Genomic DNA, 25549 nt, shown 5'->3' with positions numbered 1-25549 from the left:
CCCAGCCCTCCACCAGAGGCTTCTCCGTTTCCTGGTTTCGGAGGTGGCAGCCATTTTGAGTTTTAGGTGCCAGAGCGGAGACGGCAGCAGTCGCCGCTTGTGTGGGGAGGGGTTGTCCCTGTTGGAAGGAGACACCCTTGTTGCCTGCGTTTGTCGCCTTTGGGTGTGTAGTTGGCTAGGAAGGCCGACCATTCCAGGAGCCGCCGGTGGTGGGTCTGACCGCCGCCTGCTCCGCGGAGAGAGCTCATTCTCTACAGGCCGTGGGGGCCCCCGCTGACATGTCCAGTATGAATCCCGAATAGTGAGTACTATGGTAGCTTTCTTGTGTGCGTGGGGACAGAAGGGAATGACAAGGTTGTAGAGGGAGCGGGAGACGGGGACTATAGTGGGGTAAGTGGTAACGGGGTGAAAGGCGGTGAATGGAGCAATTGCTCCATGCCGAAGGAAAAGCGGCTTTGGGGGCACGGCCCTCGGGAACAGGGAAGGCTGCCATGGCTCTTGAGGGATCTAGAACGGTTGTTTGTGCCCGCAGTAAGTAAACAGAATGGTGGCTTTGACTTTAATGCTTTTCAAAGAACATTCTGAGATCCCCCCCCCCCTTGAAAGATAGGGTTGCCTGAAGCTTTTCTCTGAATCCTGTTGTAAGATGTAAATAATCATCTAAGAATAACTCAAAGCATTGGGTATCCCAGCCCTTCTGATAGCCAAGGAAGTTGGTTCGTTATTTGGTATATTCTGTAGCATAAAGAGGAAACTTGTAGATCTTAGTCTGTCCTTAGTTGCTCTCCGAGAATGACTGTAGATTCCCATCTACTTTTCTCCACGATTTAGGTAAGCAATCCGGGATCAAGATCCCAACTTCCTGTTGTTAAAGCTTATAGTGGGGAAATGGTGTGCGGGGAAGAAAAAAAACATCGGGGAAACTTTTGTTAATGGAAGTGTCTTAGGTTAAATGAAGGGGGAAAGTGTGGTTTCAAGAAGGAATTTAGGGAAATGTACAGTTTTTTTCTTTTCATTTAATTCTCCCAACTATGAGGATGGATGTACTGGAAGATGATCCAAGGTCATTTACTAAATGATGACTGTGACACTTGGAACACCATACTATATCAAGTAGACCTCAGTCTTGATTTTTTTTTAATGTTGTTCAATTCACCTTGTCTTAATCGGTGACCACTTAACATGCATACATATGCTCTCCATTGGCTATAGATTTCCTTAGATGTCTTTCACTAATGGTTGTTCTGTACTCTTTATATATGTTGCATCTTTTTTCTAGTATGCTTAGTGAGCAGCCTTGACTAAAAGCTATATTTAATATTTAGGAAAAACGGGGAGACAGCGGCCTTTGGGAAATTTAAGTTGTCTTTCAGTTTTAACTATGATATGACTACTGTAGAGCTTAGTTCTCATCTGTTCTCCACAATTAATGGTAGTGAATTGTATTATTGAGGTTCAACAATCAGGATTAGGAGCATTTACAAAGGGATTTAAGGTTGTCAGTTGTCTGCCCCTGTATATTACATTCTGTCTTTATAAGTATTCTCACCTTTATCTTTGCTTTATAAATAAATTTATCTTTTCATCTGTATCTCTAGCCATTCCTGTTCTTGTTCATTTCTTTAAACTTAAAATACAGCATAACTCTGGACTTCTTTTCCTCTTCATATGTATGTAGCTTGTTTCTATCCCTGCTTTATCTTTACTTGTTCTTTTCAGCTTGGCAGCATTGGTACTTCAGAGCACTGCTCTTTGAATAATTTATATTGAAGGATAATTCGGCTGCAAAAGTTCGGAAAATAACTCATGTGAATTTATATATAATTAATTTTCCATAGTGCAACAATAACAAAAGTAGGGATATAGTATTCTGAATGTTGATGGACTTAGTGTATGGCAAGCACAATTAAGGCAGCTACAGTTTTGAGGCCACCTTAATAGAAGTGTAAATGAGTAGTATGTGCAAAGTGTAAAAAGAATGACTTTGAGGAAATGGACTCCTAGTGTAAGAAGAGAGAAATACTTAAACCAGGAATGTCTTGCCTGAAAGCCTATACTGTAATTTGTTCTGAACAGCTACTATTTGTGAAGTTTGTCTTCAAAGTTTACTGAGAAACTGAAAAGAATCTCTAATGTTGTCTGTAGGGATATATTGTGACAATTCGGTAGCAGATGTCACAGAATGGAGATAAGAAGATTTTATGAGATGTTATAAAAAGTTAGTAACGACATTTGGTTCTTTTATACTAGAACTGATTGCTTATGTAATAGGTTGCAAAGATGTTTCTCCCCCCACCCCTGCAAAATACTTGGTATTTCTTGTTTAAGTCTATGGTGTGTGAACATTCAACAGTGTTACTTTACAACTGATAAAGTAATCTTTACCATTTGATCTTTTTGTAGCTGATTCACCCTTTCTGACCAGTTGCTATTGACTGATTACTGTGGATGTTCATTTTAGCTGAGGGTCATGTGTTTGCCACATGATTCTTACAGAATGCTTTCTGGGCTTAGGTTGATTTTGCAATGTTGCTGCATTGCAGTGAAATACTTCTAAGAAATGAAAACTGAAATGTAGAAGCAACACCAAATGATTAATGCTGATTTTTTTTTCTTATTAAGCACTTTTGATTGCTCAGAAACTTTTCTCATCATCCACCCTCACTCACCCTCTGAGTTCTACAGCTTAAATGCTGAGTATCATCAAATTTGTTCTACTGTTTCCAGGCAACATTAGCAATGACACTTTGGAACAGCAAGTCTAATTTTATCGTAAGTTAAAGTTGCACGTGGTGAGAGCAAGGGCCTGAAGATTAAGTGTGTGTTTTTAGCATCCAAAACAAATGTCATCATATCTGTGGTGTAACTTAAATTGAAACTATAGCTTTCTTAGTTATGTAGGATTCTGTACATTTAAACAGTGAAAATTTAATAATTTTCTGGAAATTCCCAAATGAAATATTGAGCAACATCAAAGGTATATGGTAGGGGTTCTCAACCTTGGCAACTTTAAGACTTGTGGACTTCAACTCCCAGAACTCCCAGCTTTGCTGGCTGAGGAATTCTGGGAGTTGAAGTCCACAAGTCGTAAAGTTGCCAAGGTTGAGAACCCCTGGTATGGGGATGACTTTTTAATAGGATCCTAATCCATGATAAATATAGGGAGCATTTTCTTATCTATCAGATTGGAATCCGATAATGTTGGCATGACTGTGATAGTTCTGAAAGATAGACCAAGATGCTGCTGCAATTGTGCTGCCTCACTGGCTTTTGAGGATTCCATCTTGCCCCTCAGTACTTTGAATATCCATATGAAACTTTTGGGAAATATTTTTTACAGTTTGGATTAGAATATTGCTTTAAACTCATGAACGTGAGAGATTGAGGTGAATCTGAAAATAAATTCAAATAAAAAACGCACAGATACCACTGGTATAGGTGTGTGGGAGAAGTGCAACCATTTCTAGATTAGATTGCATTCCTTTTAAAATACAACATTTGATGATCCTGGATTCACTGCATAGCAAGCAACCAAACCAAGACTCCATAATTATTTTCAATTTTACTGATAAGCCTGCAAACACTTTTAATGTTAACACTTTTAAAGTTAATGCTTCTGTTTACTTAAAGAGCAGTATTTGATTTAATGCTTCAGTTATTTACAGTTCAGAAAAGTACTAGAATGCAGTTGTAATTATTAAAATCAACCTGTAGTTCATACCTGCAGCAAGTTTTCATTGATTTCCTTTATGAACTAGTGCTAAGTTGTATTAATTAAAAATATTAACCATTTTATTTTGCAGTAGTGAAGTAAAATGTAAGATATGTATCTCTTTCATATAGGTAAAGTGTTGAAAAGTAACTAATTCAAATAAAAACTTTGGTTAAGGATGCATTTTAGCCAAGATATCTGCCTGACATAGCCTGGTTTTGGAAACTAAGCAGAATCGGCTCATCTGATTAGAACCTGGATTGGCAATTTACAAAGTATATCAAGGATGTAGGCTAGATTAGAAAATTGAAAAAACATCCTGGAAGAAGGCAGTGGCAAATTACTGCTGTATTGCTGCTAAAACAAATATCATCGTGAAAGTTTGTAAACCCTTTAGAATTATTCATAATCCTGATATACTTGATTTACAGTGTAACTGGAGTTTCATCTGGTTAAACAAAACACAAAACAATACACTGTGTCATATCTTTCTTGAATACTGAGCCACCATTCTCTTAATGAGTTACAGTGAGTTAGATGATCCAAACGATGATAATCACAGGTAACTTTGAGGAGGTCCTTCTCTTTTTTAAAAAAAAACACACACAGAGAGACAAGTTGATTGCTACATTGTGTCTGCTTTTCAGGACACAATTAATGGAATTGAATCTTGCCCTAATCCAGTGTTTCTCAACCTTGACAATTTTAAGGCATGTGGACTTCAACTCCCAGAATTCCACAGCCAGCAAAGCTGGCTGTGGAATTCTGGGAGATGAAGTCCACATGCCTTAAAATTGTCAAGGTTGAGAAACACTGCCCTAATCAGATGAGATCTCTTTGAACTCTGAAAAGGATTATCAGTGTTCAGGAAACTGGAGAGAACTATGAAAACTTTTGTGAGAGTTTGCTCTCCATCATGCTCTGGTCAGACACATAGTATACAAATGGAGAAATATAATAACATTGTTACCCTCTTCCCATATGTAGTTGTCCAGAAAAAAAACCCCATTACAACAATAAAGTACACAATACTCTGTGAGGTTGCAAGGGCTTAACATATCATGTTGCACTGACTGATGAATCCTCCCAAGGAAAATACTAAAGAGAAGTCTTTGCTTTCCAGAAAGCACATTGCCACCTTTTTCAAGTTTGCCAAAGACCACATATTGCAGACTGGAACAATGTTGGGTGGGTAGGCAAGACAAATAGGGAACATTGTGGTGCTGATGAGAAATCAGGATTCTGTATTCCAACAAAAGAATTTTAATCCCATCAGTGAAACATGGCATTGTTTGAAATCGTTGAAGCCTTAGAAATCCAGTGGCTTGCAAATGATCAGGGAGCAATAGATTCTGATTTGGACCAGTAAATTCTAAAGAACTTCAGTTTAGCCAGCCCTGAGTTGAATGTGAGTGATGCAGTACCACAGTGGTTCTGGGCATACATGTACAGCAGATTCACTGAAATAGAAAAAAATTCACATTTTTGAAAGAGCCAAATCTAAGGCCTGAATTTAAATCTATTGAAATGTTATGGCATGACCTGAAGTAATCAGCATGCAAGATGGCTCCGAAATATCCAAGTTGAAGCACTTTGTAAAAAAAATAGGCTTCAAGTAGGATTGATCAATACATACAGAAGACATTTGGATGAGGTATTTGCTGCTAAAGGAGATGCCACAATTAAGGTAATCTTCACATTATTTCTTTAACAAAAACAGTGATTTTAAAGTTTGTATAATACTGTTTTTAAAGTTTATATGATGCAAATCTAATTAATAATAGAATGCAGATGAAAGTCAGATCCCATTATAGGTTACAATACTAGGATTACAATTGCCAAGCATCTAAAATTCGATCATGTGACCACAGGGAGGCTGCAACAGCCCTAAGTGTGGAAAATGATCTTAAGTCACCTTTTTTAGTGCTGTTGTAACTTTGAATAGTCACTAAATAAAAATAAGTTGAGGCCTACTTGTAAATTAACTTGGCTATGACTTGAATAAGAAGTTAATGAAAAACCCTCTACTGTATAAAGAAAATTAGAGTAGCATGAAAGGTTGAGAACATCTTGAAAAACATTACTTTGTATTGAGATACAGTTCCTGGCAGAAAATTATTGCAGTAATATAATAGGCATGAAACAAGGCATTTATTCACCAATAGAAACATAGGCTCATCTGTCAGAAATGTCTATCAGAAAATAATCTTAAAATGTGAGTTTTTTATTCTTGGGATTTTTCTGTAAGAGTTACCTTGCAGTAAGATGGACAAGCTATAGGTTTTATAAATAAATAACTGTACATAGGGAGCTATGGCATTTTAATTTATGTATGAAAAACATTTTATCTACTTTGTCTTAGATTGTACGTCTTATTTAAAAATCAGTTTGATAAATGCCTTGTGCATTTGAAGAATTAATTTTTTTCTGAAGCAGTTATTCTATTAGATATTGATATGCAGGCTGTTAAAATATTACATTTGTAAAGCGAGTCAGGCTGCAAGATCAAATGCTAGACAACTTAATTGTTCTAAGGAAGTCTTGGTGTTGCAGTAGATGTCCAACTTTATAATTTTTTCAAACTCAAATATTTAAACAACATACCCTTTTAGAACTAAAAAGAATGAAAAGAAATGGTTTTATTTCAAAAATGCATTACTAATATTCATCAACTGCTGTGTATTTTAATTTTTATATTTATGATGGGATTTTTTTTAATTTTAAGATTATTTGCAGTACAGAATCTGTTGCTGACATGGGTACCTTTACAAATTGAATAAATAGTATTGATGATCATAAGTGACCTGAAGATTTCATTTAATAGAATACACTGGACTTACATTACTTCCAGCATAATCAAAAAGAGTACAGTACAGAATTCCATGTGAATCTCTTTGCTGTTCTAGGTTCTTGAACTTTAGTCTGAAACCAATTCCACTGAGAACTTTAAACCATGTATTTAGAAAGGGTTTTCCATAAAGTTGTCCATGATTTATTTTCTGTGCTTGTCAGGCAATTATAGGGACCTGAAAGTCTTAGCATAGTTGATACTTTTCTTTCCATAATCTTTAGGTGTCTCACTCATAGCTCCTTATTGTGATTGTTACACCAAAACACATGAAGATTTGTCTATTTTAGTGGTATTTGTATGATATCTTTGGTCTATCTGTGGTGATAGATGGGAACACATGAGTAACAGCAGAATATTGAACCAGTCAAAGGGAGTGGGAAAATATTGATTGGTAGTAAATATTGATGATTTTTAATTTGAATATTTTAACAGTCTATTTGGATTGAGAAAATCGTATAAAAGAATTTCATCCACTTGTTTCAAGTACTTTAAAATTAATTTCCTGTGAGAGCACATAGCTGTGACAGATTAATTATGTTGTTCTGTAAGTTTAAAATCTCAGAATTAATCACTAATATTAAGACTGCTTAAATTTGAATACAGAAACAAAATACAAAAATTGTTTCTGAAAATTATTTCATTATATTTTATGTCAGAACTTTCCTTTCCTTGTAGTGAAATGCAAATATAAGATAGTTCAATTTAAAGTCCTTTCTTTCACTATTGGTGACTTCTCTATTCAGATGCCAGGGGATCTAGAGAAGGGTCTTGGAGGATAATCTTGATGTTAGGCTAATTGTATGCTTGATTTACCACAAAAGACCAAAATGCTACTTAAGAATGCTATTTGGAAGCAAATGAAAGCCAGTGGAAGTTATGTAATGCAGGCTGTATGTAATTGTCTGTCCCAGTCAGCAATCTGCGAGGTTTATCTTAAGACCAGCAGTTCTCAACCTATGGGTCGTGATCCCATTTGGGGTCGATCGACCATTTCACGGGGGTCGCCAAGCAAGGCTGTCCGCCATTTTTTCCCCCTTTTCCGGCAGGTGCCTTACCTCCCTTGGGCTAGGCCAGCTAGTGGCCCAGCCAGTGGTCAGTCTGCTCCGTCTCTGCCGCTTGCCGCTACGCCTCGGCCGGCGCAAGGGGCAGCACCACGCTTGCGTGGCGCTCCCGGGCAGGGAAAGTCCTCGACTTACGACCGGTTGGGTAGTCCTCGACTTACGACTGGTTTAGTCCTCGACTTACGACCGGTTGGGGGGGGGGCGCAGCATTAAAAAGGTTGAGAACCTCTGTCTTAGACCAACTTAAGTTCTAAACTGATTCCAAAGAAGTGCCATGTATACTGTACTCTGTCTTCAAACTGTTTATGACAGTGGTAATACCAGTATAAGCAGAGAAGAAAACAAGGGATAAGAATATATTTACCTTAACCCTAGGCAGATTTGTTTGCCTTTTCACTGCTAAGTGTATTGTTTAAACAATCCCACACATGAGCTGACTATCAAAAATAGTTCCATCTTCTCTGGAATGAATTTTAGTAAAAAATGTTTCTCTCCAAATCCCTTATTCAAGACAGACTGCAAAAGAGTCCAGGAATGGCTGGTAGAGTAGTTATTTCTTAGCTCCAGAATTCTCCATCAGAATGTTCCAATTACTATATTGGCCAATTGATCTAGAAAGATAACAAAACTGAAGCTTTCTAACAGTTCTATTCTTTTCTAATTTTCATCATAATTTAGTTTTCAGATAGCCACAGAATTTAGATTTAAATTTGGTTTCAGTATAAAATCCATTTATATAATTCCTAGCATATATTGACAGGAAGATTGAACTTGTCAATTTTAATAAAGATAAAGCAAAATAATATGAATAAATAGCTTTAATCCATCATAATATTGTACGTATAATTGTGGTTTTTCTCTTTGCAGTGATTATTTATTCAAGCTACTCCTTATTGGAGATTCTGGTGTTGGAAAATCTTGCCTGCTACTTAGGTTTGCAGTAAGTTGTTTTGCGTTTTCATCTTTGGATTAATAATAACAAATGGCATTAATATCTAGGTGTTTTCGCCTCCATAATCTTTATACTTGCTAAGTAAATTGTAAAATAAATGTTCAGTTTGCAAGAAAAGTTAGAAGAAATGCTAATCCTGTGGGTGCATTCTTAAAGACATGGAGCTAATCCTTTACAAAACTAAAAGCCTTTAAGCACATAAAAAAAGTCCCAAGTTCTTAAGTTGGATATATGGCTAAATTTGGGGGTATTGAATTTTGCTTGTCATGTAATTATGTGAGGCCAGTTTGTATGCTCAGCCAAACTAACAGTAATTAAGAAATAAATCCTGCATTTCATACTCTGTCTTTCACTACAGTGTGAATTATTGAATGTCCTTCCAGGTCTATCTACAGTGAGGGAAAAAAAATTATTTGATCCCCTGTTGATTTTGTACGTTTGCCCACTGACAAAGAAATTATCAGTCTATAATTTTAATGGTAGGTTTATTATAACAACAAAAAAATCCAGAAAAACGCATTTCAAAAAAAGGTATAAATTGATTTGGAATTTAATGCATGAAATAAGTATTTGACCCCTTTGCAAAACATGACTTAGTACTTGGTGGCAAAACCCTTGTTGGCAATCAGACAGGCCAGACGTTTCTTGGAGTTGGCCACCAGGTTTGCACACATCTCAGGAGGGATTTTGTCCCACTCTTTGCAGATCCTCTCCAAGTCATTAAGTTTTCCAGGCTGATGTTTGACAGCTCCCAGCTGCCTTAAGATAATTGATAAGATCCTCCCATGTAGTTCTGGGCTGTTTCCTCATTGTTCTCATGATCATTGAAACTCCACAAGGTGAGATCTTGCATGGAGCCCCAGACTGAGGGAGACTGACAGTTATTTTTTGCTTTTTCCATTTGCGAATAATCACAGCAGTTGTTGTCACCCTCTCACCAAGGTGCTTGGCGATAGTCTTGTAGCCTATTCCAGCCTTTTGTAGATCTACAATCTTGTCCCTGACATCCTTGCACAGCTCTTTGGTCTTGGCCATGGTGGAGAGTTTGGAATCTGATTGATTGATTGCTTCTGTGGACAGGTGTCTTTTATACAGGTAACAAGCTGAAAATAGGAGCACTCCCTTTCTGACACCTGGGAGCCAGAAATCTTGCTGATTGATAGGGGATCAAATACTTATTTCACTCATTAAAATGCAAATCAATTTATAACTTTTTGGGATTTTTCGTTATTCTGTCTCTCACTGTTAAAATAAACCTACCATTAAAAGTATAGAGTGATCATTTCTTTGTCAGTGGGTAAATGTACAAAATCAGCAGGGGATCAAATATTTTTTTTCTCTCACTGCATATGTAGTCCTCAACTTACAACCGTTCATTTAGTGATCGTTCAAAGTTACAACAGCACTGAAAACAGTGATTTATGACTGTTTTTCACACAACTGTTGCAGCATCATGTCATCAAAATGCAGGCACTTGGCAACTGGTTCATATTTATGACGGTTGCAATGTCCTGGGATCACGTGATCAGCTTTTGCGACCTTCTGGCAAGCAAAGTCAATGGGGAAGCCAGATTCACTATTACCAAGTTAACAACTGCAGTTTTTCACTTAACTACTGTGGCAAGAAAAGTCATAAAATGTAGCAAAACTAATTTAACAACTGTCTCACTGGGCAACAGAAATTTTGGACTCAAATTGTGGTTGTAGGTTGAGAACTACCTGTAGTAAGTGCAAACTATACGATCTAATCCTATAATTGGTGATGTTTGTGTGGTACACTAAACATATAAATGGCTTGATTGTATTAATCATTAGTTTAAAGTAAGTTACTCTCTCAACAAGCCAGAGAAAGCAGCTCTAATTTCTTCTTTCTCTGGCTTCAAAATTGACTTCTACGATATAGGTAGTCTTTAATTTATGGCTCTTCATTTAACGACGTTTCAAAGTTATGATGGCCTTGGAAAAGTGACTTACAGAAAAGTATACTCACACTTAGAGCCATTACATCACCCCTATGGTCATGTGATTGCAACTCGGATTCTTGGCAACCATCTTTATCATCGATTGCAGCGTCCTGTGGTCATGTGATCATGTACCTTTTTTTGCCAATTTATGGCAAAACACCCATTGGGGAAGCTATATCTGCTTAACAATTGAATGTTTTACATAACCACCACTGTAAAAGTTGTCTTGAATCAGGTGCGATTCAATTTACAGTCATAACTTATGATGGCAATTCCAGTCCCAAGTGATCACAATTCAAGGACTACCTGTATGATCAATTAATGGCAATCTGATAATGTTCACTGAACCATCCCATCATCATCTGAGCAGTCTCAACTAGAAGCTACTCATTCTTTGCTAAAATCCTAGCAAATTTATCCATCATGGCTTCAGTTGGAATTTTAATCAAGTATTTGTTTATTCTAAGACAGGTTTTTCCTTTCTGTGGTGGTGATGCTTTGGAATGCAGTATTGCTAATGATTCTAAAAATGTTTCCTCTTCCTAGGATGACACATATACAGAAAGTTATATCAGCACAATTGGGGTGGACTTCAAAATCAGAACTATAGAGCTAGATGGCAAAACTATCAAGCTTCAGATAGTAAGTATTGTCCATTGGTAAATCTCGAAAGGGTGAGCTATCTAGGGCAGTGGTGGCGAACCTATGGCACGGGTGCCAGAGGCGGCACTCAGAGCCCTCTCTGTGGGCACGCGCATCGTCACCCCAGTCCTAGGCCTTCAGCTGGGTTTTATAAAACCTTTTTGCTTTAGGCCTCTGCCGACATGTGCAAAAAAAGGGGGGGTTCAATCAGTCAATTTCAACTTCTCGTGGGAAAAAAAAGATCTCGCAAAGTTGGAATTGATTGATTGAACTTTTTAGTCCCATCCAGTCTGCCGTTATCACGGCAGCCACACCCACCCAATGGGCCACACCCACCCGGCACTCGACGATGCATAAATGGGTTTTGGGTTGCAGTTTGGGCACTCGGCCTCTAAAAGGTTCGCCATCACTGATCTAGGGCATTATAAGCTTCATAGGGTAGTGATGCCATAAGCAAATCTGCATTGTGACCAATTCCAAATTCTGACGAGCAGCAGCAAAACTGAATAGTTTTATACATTAAGCCTATATAAAAGAGTTGCTCAGCATTTTGTAGCTTGAAGGTACTTTGTGGAAAATTTACCAAAAGGCTCCTATTGTTTGAGGGCATATCCAGGTAACACCTGCCATGAACAAAAAAATCCCATTTGTTGACAAATGAAACCTAGATTCAACAAAGCCTCCTTGGAGGTAATAAGGCAGAATTCAAAGTGCAGATGGCTAACCAGCTAATTCAGAAATAAGAATTGTGTGGAGAGCTTGCCCTGAAACATCAGAATGGGGTTTCTATTTAAAGCAGGGGTAGGCAACCTTGGCTCTTCTATGACTCGTGGACTTCAACTCCCAGAATTCCCGAGCCAGCTAAGTTGGCTCAGGAATTCTGGGAATTGAAGTCCACGAGTCATAAAAGAGCCAAGGTTAACTACCCCTGATTTAAAGGTTTAAAAGAGATGGCAAGAAAGGACTTTTTACTGGTGCCTCCTGGTAATGCCATGAGCTTAACATTAAATCCCCAACAGCATTTTATAGTTGATTTCAGTGAAGTGGATTCTGTTTCATTGTTTCAGTTATTTTATTTCATCTGATCTGCGGTAGGTATTTCAGAATAGTTAAGTTGACTAGTGGTATTACCAGTTTTTTTTTAAATCTGCCCGGTTATCAGATCAGAATGGGTGCAGTCTTTTAAGCACTTTTCAACATATTTTTTTGTTTGTTTTCATAGTGGGACACAGCAGGACAAGAGAGATTTCGAACAATTACTTCTAGTTACTACAGAGGAGCTCATGGCATCATAGTTGTGTATGATGTTACAGATCAGGTAAGTGTTTGTTAGTTGGGCATTTGAAGGAATTGCATGAGCATGTCATAGGGAAGTGTAACTTTGTATATAACAGCAATTAGATGAAGGGATGATTGAATTAGGTGGTGACTGTACATCCTCTTGCTTTGAAGTCTTAGTTCTCCTTGTAAGATGTCTTGCTGCATTTTAAATCATCTCACCACCCCGTCCCTGATGCTTCCACAAATTATGGTGTGTCTTTGCATAAAAGAAGAGTCTTGAGGCAGAGAGAAAAATCTTTCTTAATTCAAGCCAGAAACTCCTAATTTGTAAAGCAAAGGAGAGAGGCGGACACTATTGGGATTATGTTTAAAATGCATTGGGATTTGTCTTAGAATACAAACACACTATATTAAATGGCTGAGCTTAGATTTAATATATTCTTTTATCTTTTAGGAGTCTTTCAATAATGTAAAACAGTGGCTTCAAGAAATAGATCGTTATGCCAGTGAAAATGTTAACAAGTTGTTGGTAGGAAACAAGTGTGATCTGACCACAAAGAAAGTCGTAGATTATACAACAGCAAAGGTATGCCTATCTTCTAAACAGCTTTAATCTTCAAAAAGTACGGTTGAATCCATTGCAGTCATTATAAACTAGAAGGTGTATAATGCTGAGAATGAGTGTGGTGTAGTGGTTATGATATTTGATTAGGGAAGCCCACATTCAAGTCTGTATTTACTAGCGGAACTTCATTGGTTGAATTTGGGCCAGTCACCTAGCCGCCTTCACAAGGTTGTGATCATAAACTTGGAAGATGAGGACTGAGTATGCTGCCCTGAATTTCTGAAAGGAAGGCTGTATGAAAAACAAAACTAATAATAGTTAAATCTATGTGAGGATATGTCAGAATCCTTCTGATGCTTCCCCTTCTTTTCCAAATCTGGATAACAGAACTAATAGTGATGTCTTCATTCTACAGGAATTTGCAGATTCTCTTGGGATTCCATTTTTGGAAACCAGTGCAAAAAATGCAACCAATGTAGAACAATCTTTCATGACCATGGCTGCTGAGATCAAAAAACGAATGGGTCCTGGAGCAACATCAGGTGGCGCAGAGAAATCCAACGTTAAAATTCAGAGCACTCCAGTCAAGCAGTCCAGCGGAGGCTGCTGTTAAAAACTTTCCTCCCCAACTCTTTCTCAACAATGAATTTGAAATCTGAACCCAACTGAAAAATGCCTGAATTGTACTGTATGTAGCTGCACTACAACAGATCTTAACGTCTTCACAAAGGTCAGAGATTGTAAATGGTCAATACTGACTTTTTTATTCCCCCGACTCAATAAAGCTAACTTCATTTTCAGAAATGTGTTAAACCTTTTGTGTGCTGGTTTATAAATGTGTGTAATCTTTGTTACTTTTTCTTATACCAGGTTGTTTCCTGTGCTTGGCTAAAACTTTGAACATTATTTTGTTCAGATCATATTGGCACGTTTAGATGTCGGGTTTAGGCTTCTGAAGATGAAGTTTAGTCTTTTTTTTTTTTTTTTTGTATTCAACAGCCCAAATGTGGCTGTCACTTTTCCACGCATAAAGTTCATAAAGCATTCTGTGTAAAATCAAATTTGCTAGTTCCATGTAGAGCTCTAAGAAAATGGAAAGAAAACACTACCTGGGATCAGCCCTAAATAGCCGTGTGCAGCCAAAGCAGGTTTGGACTCTTGAGCAGCACCTCCCTTGGCAACCCCCTTTGAAACAGCAGGGCATTTCACAAAGGGGAGGGGGATTGCCATTCAAAAGGAAGTTGCAGTCCCATAATAGTTCTTTGGATCGCAGATGCTGATTTTTCTTCATACTCTACGTATAATTTGTGGCTGCAGACTCTTGTAATTTGTTGCACAAAATGTAACAAACTGAAGAAATGTTTAATAAATATTGTACTTACTGGAAGTAATATCAAACTGTATGGTGATAAGTATTGTCTTAATTCTTATGAACAAGGGGAAAGGCTTGCCTTGTGTCCCCAGTGAACTTTTTGTGTGCGGTACTGGCACTTTAAAATCACTTCCTTCTAGACTATACCTGCCCAGCCCAGCAAATGACTAGCAAATAAGGCCTACGTGACTCAAGTGTCATGTACGTCTGGCATGTGCGCTGTACTTGGAACACAACTTATACCATTGTTTATAGAACCATAATCACTCTAGATGTACCATCTCTCTTCCCCCTTGCATCCTAATTGTGTTTGAATTTATTTCTGAATGGTTCCATTTAGAAATTATTTGTCTCTCTTGCTCTGTCATAGAAAAGGAAACAGTATTTTTCCTAAAGTATGAATGACTTCAAGCTAACAAGATGATGTTAACTCTAATGATATGTTATGTCTTTTCTAAATAATGTTACTTCCATTCTCTCACAATCAATACTGTTGACTTTAATAAAAGTTTGTGCAATTTATTGGTCGGCTTGGTTATGCACACAAAGGCACAAGAAAGCTACAGTGGAAGGCATAGTAATAAGGCGGCTGACCAAAAGACAAATATACATTTGTGCAGGGAGGAAGCATTTAAATACATATGTGAATTTGAGCAAAAAATATGGCTTGATTATTGCTTCAGTAACCATATGTAGAACTTTTGTATAAAGAAACTAATCCATTAGTGCCTGATATCTGGGTTTTAAAGTTACCAACTTGATAAAAGAATATCTTATTTACAAAATAATTTAAAAGGGTCGTTGACACTTTTGTAAGCAAATACTCAGATGTGATTGAGAGGCAAATGTATTAGCAAATCTCTGAGAAAATTTCATTCCCATTATGGGATAAACATTTAGTGATCTGCAACTGGAACACACAATACCTTAATTCTTCATAGTACTGTTGTTAGAAAATTGAAATTATTGAACTTTTGAATTTGCTCTTTAACTTCAACAATAAAGTGTACTTCGGAATGAGAAATGTTTGATCAGTTGATTCATAATGTGCTTTTAGTATTGTATCAATTCATAAAGAAATGTTACATAGAAGAAAATCGACTACAATATTTAAATGATGATTTGGGGTCATTTTGAAAGTGCTGAAGCTCTTGAAAATAATACTCTAAATGCTATTAACTGAGCACACTTTTTTTAAAAATAAAGTGTACTGTTCTGACCTTAGAATATTCTGCTGGCTTAGAATACTATTTCAATACATTTGTTTGCTAGACTATATCCATGTTTCTTTTAAAACAGTAGTTTGTTAACATATTCTGAACAAAGTGACTATACTTTTTTTTCAATTTATGTGTCAGTTCTAGTTGTATGTTTTTTAAATCTGGGAAGCCTACAAAAGGCAACAGATTTGGGAAAGAGTACATCTGATTTGTAAATGTCTGAAAATATTTGAGTTCTAAGTTTTCGTGTTTTGTAAAAAGTTTTCATGATCTCTTGGCCCTAATGTGAGCAAACTAAGACTTCAATACTTGAGGGCACACCCAGATTCCATTGTTTTGGTCTTCTAGAGCCTCTTTCCAACTATTACAGCTAAATGCTGTCATTCAGAAGAAGGAAACAAATATAAATCCAAAAAGAGATATACCAGTATATTTTTAAAATGTCTAAAATCCAGCCTTATTCGCATGTGAGGTGTGTTTTCATAACCCTATGTATCTAAAAAGCACTTAAGAACATACAAAGGTATCTAATAGGCTATTTGCACATCACGCCAGGCTAAAAAGTGAATCAGTATGCATGCAAATTCAAGCTACTGCATTAATTTAGTAAACCTTCGCTCAGATTTACCTGTATGAACAAGGCTAAGAGATCTGATACTATGTAGTCACTTTGTGGTGAGATGGATGGCAAACAAATTTAATAAATAATTTTTCACCTACCCCTTAAAAGAAACTTCATTTCTTCTTGTTTCCAGTGGGAAGGAAAGTTGAACAGCTTAGGAAGGAGATATTATCTTTAGTCTATCAATTGCTCTTCATACAGCTTGGAAATTGCAGTTTCAAAAGTTGGAATTTGATTATTAATATGGTAAGCACTCTTATTAGCCAATCGTAAAGAACAGGAAGAGTTTTATCTCTGAATGCACAGAATTCTTTTTTAAGCTCTAATATGGATTCAGGATTACAGGCAGTCAGGAGCTAGTATCCCTAACTACAAAGCTTATGGAGGCAGCAAAAAAGGGTATATGGAAGTCTATTCATGCTACACTATTAAACAAGTTTTCTGTTACAAACTGAGTCTCGTGTATTTTATTATAAAAACAGAACCACCCTTCATCCAAGAATTTATAACTAAAGTCTATCAATGACACAGAAAAGTTATCTTACAATCTAGTGATTGGTAAGTGAAGGTGAACAGTGCCTGAAGCTTTCAAAAAAATAAATAATAATTTCTTTAGCATGAGTGTTGCACAAATACCATACAAGTCATGTAATTGCAGCTTTAATGGACTATTATTTAACTTACTGAAATCATTTACCTACAGTGCATGTTTTAAAATAATAAAGTTGCTTTATTTGAAATGTAGCTTCCATATAATTTGTCACATGAGATAAACTGAAGACTTACAATTATTAATTGAAAAAAATACAAAACAAATAATAGGGCTATACATTTTTTGATTATTATTTTGAAGTACTTTGGATCTCCCATAAAGTATTTCGGCTGTTTTATATAGCAGTCTCTATTTTGTTTCAGGCAGCAACACAAATCTGAAAATGAAGTGCTGCTACTTTAAGAAGTCCATTCGTGATCTGACTTTCAAACCAACTGCAGCTTTTTTTTAGGCTCAGTGGAATTTGTGTCTCACATAAACACTTCTGAATAATTTTTGAAGAATGCAGAGCCCCGGCAAATAAATATTCAAATTAGAAATGCATTATTAAACCTCCAACATCAGAAGTTTCCCTTCCACACTGTTCTTCAACACTTTGTTGCCAGATACAAAGCCCATTGTTGTACCTTCTGAACTTGGAAACCAAGCTTGATGTCATTGTAGCACATCAAAATTTTGAAGGAAAAGTTCTTATTTCTTGAAGGGGGAGCCTCATCATATTTATGGATGTAGTTATTTCATTCATCCATATCAACAGAAGTTTTATCTGAAATAAAACCATAAACAGCTGTTCTATTTCTATTCTCACATTTTAAATAGAAATTACTGAGTATCACATAACTGACACATTATCTGAAATGAGGAATTATTCAAATTAGACTTATACCCTACATAAATAAAAGCACACACTACATTTTTTTAAATGCTGCATCAGCATTTTAAGGTAATTTACGGTGCATTCAGAAAGTATTCAGATCCCCTTCGCATTTGTCAATTTTGTTATGCTGCAGCCTAACAAGTTTTAAAATGAATGTAAATTTATTAAAAAGAAAAAACTGAAATAATACATTGGCATAATTATTCAGCTCTTTCACTCAGTACTTTGTTGAAGCACCTGTGGCAACAATTAGAGTTTCAAGTCTTTTGAGGTATGACACACAAGCTTTACACACCTGTATTGGATTTTCTGCCATTCTTTCTTGCACATCCTCTCAAGCTCAGATTGATGGTGACCATCCAAAATGGACAGCCATTTTCAGGTCCCTCCAGAGATGTTCAATAGGGTTCAACTCAGCACTCTGGCTGGGCTACTCTAGGACATTCACAGAGTTGTCCCTAAGCCATTCCTGTGTTGTCTTAGCTGTGTGCTTAGGATCATTGTCTTGGAAAGTAAACCTTTGGCCCAGTCTGAGATCCTGAGCACTGTGGAACAGGTTTTCATTGATGATATACTTGTACTTTGCTCCATTCAGCTTTCCCTCAACCCTGATCAGTCTCCCATTCCCTGCTGCTGAAAAACACTCCCACAGCATAATGCTGCCACCACGTTTCACTGTTAGGATGGTATTGGGCAGGTGATGAGCGGTGCCTCCAGACAACATTTAGAAGTGAGGCCAAACAGTTCAATCTTGGTTTTGCAAACTCCAAGCGGGCTTTCATGTGTTTTGCACTAAGGAGAGGCTTCCGTCTAGCCACTCTGCCATAAAGCCCAGATGGGTGGAGAGCTGCAGTGATTGTTGTCCAACATCTCCACACAGGATCTCTGGAGCTCAGAGTGACCATCGGGTTCTCGGTCACCTCTCTTACTAAGGCCCTTCTCCCAATTGCTCAGTTTCACCGGGCGACCAGCTCTTGGAAAAGTCCTGGTTGTGCCAAACTTCTTCCATTTGAGAATTATGGAGGCCACTGTGTTCTTAGGAACCTTCAGTGCACCAGAAATTTTACTGTAGCCTTCCCCAGACAGCCTTGAAATGATCCTATCTCTGAGCATTGCAGGGAGATTCTTTGACCTCATGGCTTTTGCTCTGCTACAGTATGCATTATCAGCTATGAGACCTTCTATAGAGAGGTGTGTGCCTTTCCAAATCATGTCCAATCAATTTAATTTACCACAGGTCAACTCCAATCAAAGTGTAGAAACATGTCAGCAACGATCAAGAAAAATGGAGGCATCTGAGCTAAATTTCACGTGTTGTTGCAAAGGATCTGAGTACTTTTTTTAAATAACATTTCTAAAATTCTATTTTCATTTTGTCATTATGGGGTACTGAGTGTAAATTAAGGAGAAAAAAATGAGTTTCAACAACTAGAATCAGGACGCAGCATAACAAAATTGACAAAAGTGAAGGGGTCTGAATGCAATGCAGGGTAGTCCTGGATTTACAACCATTTGTTTAGTGACCGTTTGAAGTTACATTGGCATTGAAAAAAGTGAGATGACCATTTCTCGCACAACAGTTGCAACATCCCCTTAGTCCAGTGTTTCTCAACCTTGACAATTTTAAGGCATGTGGACTTCAACTCCCAGAATTCCACAGCCAGCAATGCTGGCTGTGGAATTCTGGGAGTTGAAGTCCACATGCCTTAAAATTGTCAAGGTTGAGAAACACTGCCTTAGTCACATGATCAAAATTTAGACACCTGGCAATTGGGAAAGCCAGTTTAGTCTAGTAGTTAAGGCCTTAGCCATGAAAGCCAGCTGGGTGACCTTGGGCCAGTCATTCTCTCTCAGTCCAACTCATCTCACAGGATTGTTGTTGTGAAGAAAATAGGAGGACGAGGATGTGTTGGTTAGTCTGCTGCCTTATGTCTAAAAATAATAAAAGGCGGGATACAAACAAACAAACTGGCATGTATTTATTAAACTGCAGTGTACAGGGGTCATGTGATCACCCTTTGCAAACTTCTGATGACAAAGTCAATGAGGAAGCCAAATTCACTTAACCACCATATTACTAACTTAATAGCAGCCATAGCACTTAATACACTGCTTCACAGTGCTTTACAGCCTATTTACAGCCTCTCTAAGCAGTTTATAGAGTCAGCCTATTGCCCCCAACAAGATAAAAGAATAATTTAAAAAAAGGAATATAGAGAAAGCCAGTGGTGCCTTCATTCATTATTCTTAAATCACTTTATTCTCTTTTGTGAAATGTTGAATATTCTTTTTCATGCTAAACTTGCCCCAAACAGATGTAGTTGCCTACTTTACTCTCACAACTGGCATTGTTAACCACTGTGGCCAAAGCCACACAAGCAGTGCAATTTGGAGAGTTGTTTCACTGTGGAACCCTTGGTGCTCTCTGAGCTTGTTTGTTTGTTTGCATACATTTCATTTCCTGACAAGATAACATCATAAGTGCTAGTGAGTGTGGGGTTTGCTCCCTGTTTATATATAGTAGTTTGCCTTGTCTTAGTCACTGTCGGTGTGGGTGTGGTTTTTCTCCTTAGTATATCCTTGATTAGAGTACAATTTTTTGTTTGTCTAGTGTTAATCCCTGCCTATCCGAGTGTTGGCTGCTGGAGAGGATGTGTTCTAGTCCAGGGCTTTTCAACCAGTGCTACAGGTACCACCTGTGGTACCTTGGCACCTGGCAGGTGTACGCGACCATCCTAAAAAAGTGGTAGCAGGGGAGGGGAATGAGCTGAACCAGTGGCAGCACCGCACAAGCCTGAGTGAGAGATGGCTGGAGCTGCAGGGCTGTCAGGGCTCAGCGGAAGCACCAGGATCAGTGCCGCTTTCCAGCTGGTCGGCGCTTCTTTGGAGCTGTCAGGGCTCAGTGAAAACACCAGGATCAGTGCCAGGCTCCACCTGGAGCTTGGCGCTGATCCTGGTGCTTCTGCTGAGCCCCGAAGAAGCACCAATCAGCTGGAAAGCAGCACTGATCCTGACCCTTCTGCTGAGCCCAGAAGAAGCGCTGATCAGCTGGAATGTTGCAGCATCTCCAGGATCTTGTGATTTATATTCAGATGCTTGGCAACTGATTCATATTTATAATGGTCACAGTGTCCCAGGGTCATGTGAAGTGACCAAAACCTGCTGCAACCACCCAGCAGATGAGGGAATAAAAATCAAACACCCACCCCACCCCCGCTGCCAATCCTCAACAGAAATGCCCACAACAATGAAAACCTCGGACAGGAGGAAGAGCGCCGCGGGGGGGGGGGGGCAGGCAGGTGTCTTGCTAGGCTGTGGCTTGGGGGGCACTTTTTTCAGTACCATTGTAACTTATAAGAGTCACTAAGCGAACTGTTGTAAGTTGAGGACTACCTGTACTTTATCCCCTTTTTTGGGGGGTCATCAAGTTTTTGACACCTTGCTAGGTGACTGGTGGTACTCAGATGTTGCCATATTCTAAAAGTGGTACAATGGGTGAAAAGGTTGAAAATCCCTGTTCTAGTCTTTTTGTTTGCTTCTTAGCTTTTGTTTTGTTTCACCATTTCTGGAGGAACAAGATTCAGGAAGGCAACCCTAAATCTTTTTTGATTCATTTGGTTTTAAGGAGTTGATGACAGAATTGATGTTTCGCTAGTTCACAATGTAGAAAATTCTACATGGCCTTAGCATGAGATCCAGGAAGATATACTTCAACAAAAAAATGTATTATTTAATATCTACCCTTCCCAGCATCCTTCCCCTCTTGCTTACTCAGATGTATCTTTGTGGACCACAGTTTCTTGAACATCGCAATGCTTCCTCAAGCCGTCATCAAGAGTATATATTGCTGCTAAAATAGATTCATACAATCGTTCAGCATGGCTTTTAAGCATATCCGAATGTTTTGCAATCAAGCCAAGAGTTTTCTGTAAAACTATTAAGCACAGAGCAGGATAGAAATTATACCATGCAACAGCTGAGTAGCAGGATATAAGCCTGCTTTGCAAAATGCCTACACTGGAGTTACAAGAGCAAGTGCTACAGAATCTTGTTCCTTTGTTTAACCATGCACTGATTAGAAACGGCACATATTCTGCCTCTTTCCCATACCTTTACAAAAGGACAGGCCCTTGTCTGAACATTAAGCTGTAATGTGTTTTCTCTCAGCTTCACTTAATGTATGAAGTTACCCAGCTTACTCTCCCTTAAGGATTATTGTAAGATAAAATTACAGGGAAGGGGGAAAAGAAACTTAAGCTTCTTGGGGGAAAAATGGAATATCAAAATAACATAATAAACACGTGCTACAATATACAGGTTAAATGGCCACGAATACTTTAATGTTCTGCAATTCAACCCTTTACAAATAATGAATTAAAATTTGAAAACACTTAAGTTTGCCCAATCATCCAAACTTAAATTGGTTCGCCTTTCAGAGAAAAAGTATATTTGTTTCAATTATTTCAATGTGTCCTGAAGCTATAATCCTATTTATTACATTCCCAATTACAAGAGAACGTATCCTTAATTTGGTTTACTTCTGTGTAATGTTTTAGATCAGGGGTCTTCAAACTTGGCCTTTTTATGACTTGTGGACTTCAACTCCCAGAATTCCTCAGCCAGGCACACTGGCTGAGGAATTCTGGGAGTTTGAAGTCCACAAGTCATAAAGGAGCCAAGTTTGAGGACCCCTGTTTTAGATCATATCACAAATCTGTTTATTGAAATTTGTGTAACTTAAGACTGAAATTCTGTATCTAATTACTAGAAGTAAGTCCTACTGACAAACACCCTAGGACTTAAATCCAAGCATTCATGTTTGAATTTATGATGGCATTGAATGAGTCGTGCTACCAGTCTTTGAAGTTCTGGCTATCGGTAGCTTCCTTACAGCCACTTGATTGCGAAATAGGTGCTTGGCATCCAGGTAACAAATGAAGCTCATAGCATCCATTATCACTATTTGCAACCCAGTTTTCTGACAAAGTCAATGGGAAAGCCAGCAGGAGGTCACAAATAGTGACTACATGTAATCCTTATTTAGTAAACCTTATGGCTATACACTTAATGATGGCTATTGGAACTGCTGGAATTTCTGTCACTAAGTAGCATGTTCACATGACACCCTACTTCACAATTACTTGCTTAGTGACAGAAATTCCAGCCCCAATTATAATTGTTAAGTGAGGACTACTTGTATTTTCAAACTCCTGTATGTGATTGATTCCTTACCTGGTGAATTTGTTGACATGCATTTAAGAAGTTTTTCCCCATCATGCATCACACTTTCAGTCAGTGCTTGGTGCTCAGCTAAATCTTTTTTGAATTCCTGTCAAGAAATGTGAAATGTAATCCACAAAGTAGGAAAAATCATAGTAATATGGTTGGTTACCTAGAGCAGGTCTCATTCTCAAGAATTAACTTAAAGTACAAAGGGCAGGACATTCCTTTACTGGTTTACATTTTGATGTACAGTATTCCATGTTTATTTTGGAGAACATGTAAACTTCAGGCAAAATATAAAATGAATAGCTCATTCGAACTGGAACACAGGCCTGGCTCACAGAAAGAAAGGAAGAGAGAAAGAATGGGAAAATAACGAATCAGTGTTGGTGTATTTATACCGCAGTTTCTACTATTTCTACTCAAAGATGCTGAGCATATGTCGAGAGTATATACTTTGGAGCCTTTAAGTAAAATGGGGGGGAGCCAAATTCATGCTTTTAGCAATCTTTTTACTTAAGTAGCTAAAGTTTCATGAGGGAATTCATTTATTCCAGCTCTTTCCCTGTGCAAGTCACCAAGAGTTGTTTTGACTGCATTAGTATAGGAATATGTGCAATACATAATGAAAGAAAATCTCTTCAAAATTATAGCCAGAGAACAGTAATTTTGTCCTGTTACTGGCTAAAAGCTAAGTGGTTTCATGTGATAGAATGAATTACTTTTGCAAATTTTGTTTATGTTTTAATCTGCCAACAACAATTGTTCTCTAGGTAAACAATACATTAAGAATTAGAATCAGCATCCAGAATAAAGTATGTAACAGATCGATATATTTGTGTGTGAGTGTGTGTGTGTGTGATAGAATGAATTACTTTTGCAAATTTTGTTTATGTTTTAATCTGCCAACAATAATTGTTCTCTAGGTAAACAATACATTAAGAATTAGAATCAGCATCCAGAATAAAGTATGTAACAGATCGATATATTTGTGTGTGAGTGTGTGTGTGTGTGTGTGTGTGTGATAGAATGAATTACTTTTGCAAATTTTGTTTATGTTTTAATCTGCCAACAACAATTGTTCTCTAGGTAAACAATACATTAAGAATTAGAATCAGCATCCAGAATAAAGTATGTAACAGATCGATATATTTGTGCGTGTGTATGTGTGTGTGTGTGTGTGTGTGTGTGTGTGCGCGTGCGCGCCTCCAAGTCAGTGGACTCCTGCTGTCTTGCCTGGACTGGTCTTTGCTGTTGTCTTGACAAGGTTTTCAGAATGGGTTACTCCTTGCCTCCTTCCTAGGCTGATAGATGAAGAGTCACCCAAGAAAGTCACCCAGCTGTTTTGGGCCTAAGGCAGAATTTGAACTCACAGTATCCCAGTTTCTAGCCTGGCACCTCAACCACTGCATCAAACTGGCTCTTACAAATTCCATACAGGGCGTTAAAAGAGTTCAGTGTTTATGCTGATTAAGAACTTAACTAAAAATGTTTAATCAAACTAAAATATTTTTGATAAGCTATTTTACAGCTATCTCTAACTGCCACTTTCAAGCATCAATTCTGCCAATGCAAAGAAATACATGTGATGACTTAGCATTATCTTTCCAATGTCTTTTACAAAGGACTGCAAGAACAGGTTAGCAATTGTAGGCCTGCATATTACCCAAGTTGCGTAAATATATATATATGTATTACAAGTGTAATAAAAATGAACCCCACTATGGAAATTCATGAAGGAGAAAATGCAGTTACCAGGTAGTTTTGAAATGATGCTTTAACACTTTCAATGTCTGGCCTGGGAGGAGCCCAGTGATCTATAACTTCTGCCATTTTATGTAGCCAGCGAATGAGCTCTTCCAACTGATAGCAAAACATCTATGTAGATAATTCAGAAAAAAAGTATTAAGCTACATTCAAATTTGGAGCCAGTGGATTTGATCGGCTTAAGCTGCACGATTGCCACAGATTATTGTATGTATCCATCGCAAGGAAACAGGAATATTTGCCAAGGATATCACAATATCTTGCAAGACTTCAGAGTGCTAGCTTCATTCTACAAAATACTTATTTAGATACTTCAAAACAGTAAAATCCAAACCTCTCTGAAATTAAAAAGAAAAACACAAAATGGGACTATTTTAGATTTCTGTGAAGAACTTTTCTTACTGAAAAACCACATGGGAAATTATGGGGAAACTTCAGCGGATTCCTAATTGCAGCTGAAAGCATTGAAGTTGGCTGCCCTTCATACGTTCAAAATTCAGAAATGAGGATCAAATGGTAGAAAGTGAAAATGGTCAGTGATGAGAGCTTTCTAGAGCAGAGGCCCCCAACCTTTTGGGCACCAGGGTCTGGTTCTGTGGAGAAAGATTTTTCCATGGACCAGAGGGGGCATGGTTTCGTGTGCTACCTGCATCCAGTGGATGGGGCTTCACTTGTTTGTGCGGCTGTTGCTGGTATACCACGGCCCAGTGCCGGTCCATGGACCTGGGGTTGGGGACCCCTGTTCTAGAGAACCATAAGATTCTTCATGGCAGGGAACCAAGAGAGTCATGTCTCACCAGGACTGGGCAACTCATTCAAAGCAATATTCTGTAAAAGGTATTGGTGCAAGCAAAGTACTTCTTTGAAGTGCTTGGGGGTTGGAAATT

At 37.9% G+C, this 25549-nt stretch overlaps 2 protein-coding genes across 10 annotated transcripts in view; one reads left to right on the top strand and one right to left on the bottom strand.

Annotated features, from left to right (window-relative positions):
* Window positions 1-71: 71 nt before the first annotated feature.
* Window positions 72-15424, top strand: RAB1A (RAB1A, member RAS oncogene family). The gene is made up of 6 exons (XM_039343047.1): window positions 72-301; window positions 8492-8564; window positions 11087-11182; window positions 12405-12500; window positions 12918-13049; window positions 13444-15424. Exons 1-6 carry the CDS (start codon window positions 279-281, stop codon window positions 13639-13641), a joined length of 618 nt encoding a protein of 205 aa, XP_039198981.1. The 5' UTR covers window positions 72-278; the 3' UTR covers window positions 13642-15424.
* The window catches only part of CEP68 (centrosomal protein 68), a 24717-nt gene continuing 13167 nt past the window's right edge, over window positions 14000-25549 (bottom strand). For 2 of the 9 annotated variants that reach the window (XM_039343038.1, XM_039343039.1), the window contains exons 4-7: window positions 24651-24773; window positions 22905-23001; window positions 21444-21606; window positions 14000-17561 (exon numbers count right to left, since the gene is read on the bottom strand). In XM_039343038.1, coding sequence (XP_039198972.1) covers window positions 17558-17561; window positions 21444-21606; window positions 22905-23001; window positions 24651-24773 — 387 coding nt within the window. In that variant the 3' untranslated portion in view covers window positions 14000-17557. The remainder of the gene's footprint in view (window positions 17562-21443; window positions 21607-22904; window positions 23002-24650; window positions 24774-25549) is intronic. The other 7 variants (XM_039343041.1, XM_039343040.1, XM_039343043.1 and 4 more) reach the window with 7 other exon arrangements.

Source organism: Crotalus tigris, unplaced genomic scaffold, assembly GCF_016545835.1.
Source record: "Crotalus tigris isolate CLP2741 ecotype Arizona unplaced genomic scaffold, ASM1654583v1 scf7180000017831.1706817, whole genome shotgun sequence".
Lineage (NCBI taxonomy): Eukaryota > Metazoa > Chordata > Lepidosauria > Squamata > Viperidae > Crotalus > Crotalus tigris.
The sequence above is the reverse complement of the archived record's forward strand: the minus strand, read 5'-3'. Positions and strand labels throughout refer to the sequence as shown.

Bases quoted from the DNA above. Each gene is read 5' to 3' on its own strand.
- RAB1A (XM_039343047.1), top strand. From the start codon at position 279: ATGTCCAGTATGAATCCCGAATA. The intron at 302-8,491 runs GTGAGTACTATG...TTCTCTTTGCAG, and splicing joins TCCAGTATGAATCCCGAATA to TGATTATTTATTCAAGCTAC. The intron at 13,050-13,443 runs GTATGCCTATCT...TTCATTCTACAG, and splicing joins TAGATTATACAACAGCAAAG to GAATTTGCAGATTCTCTTGG.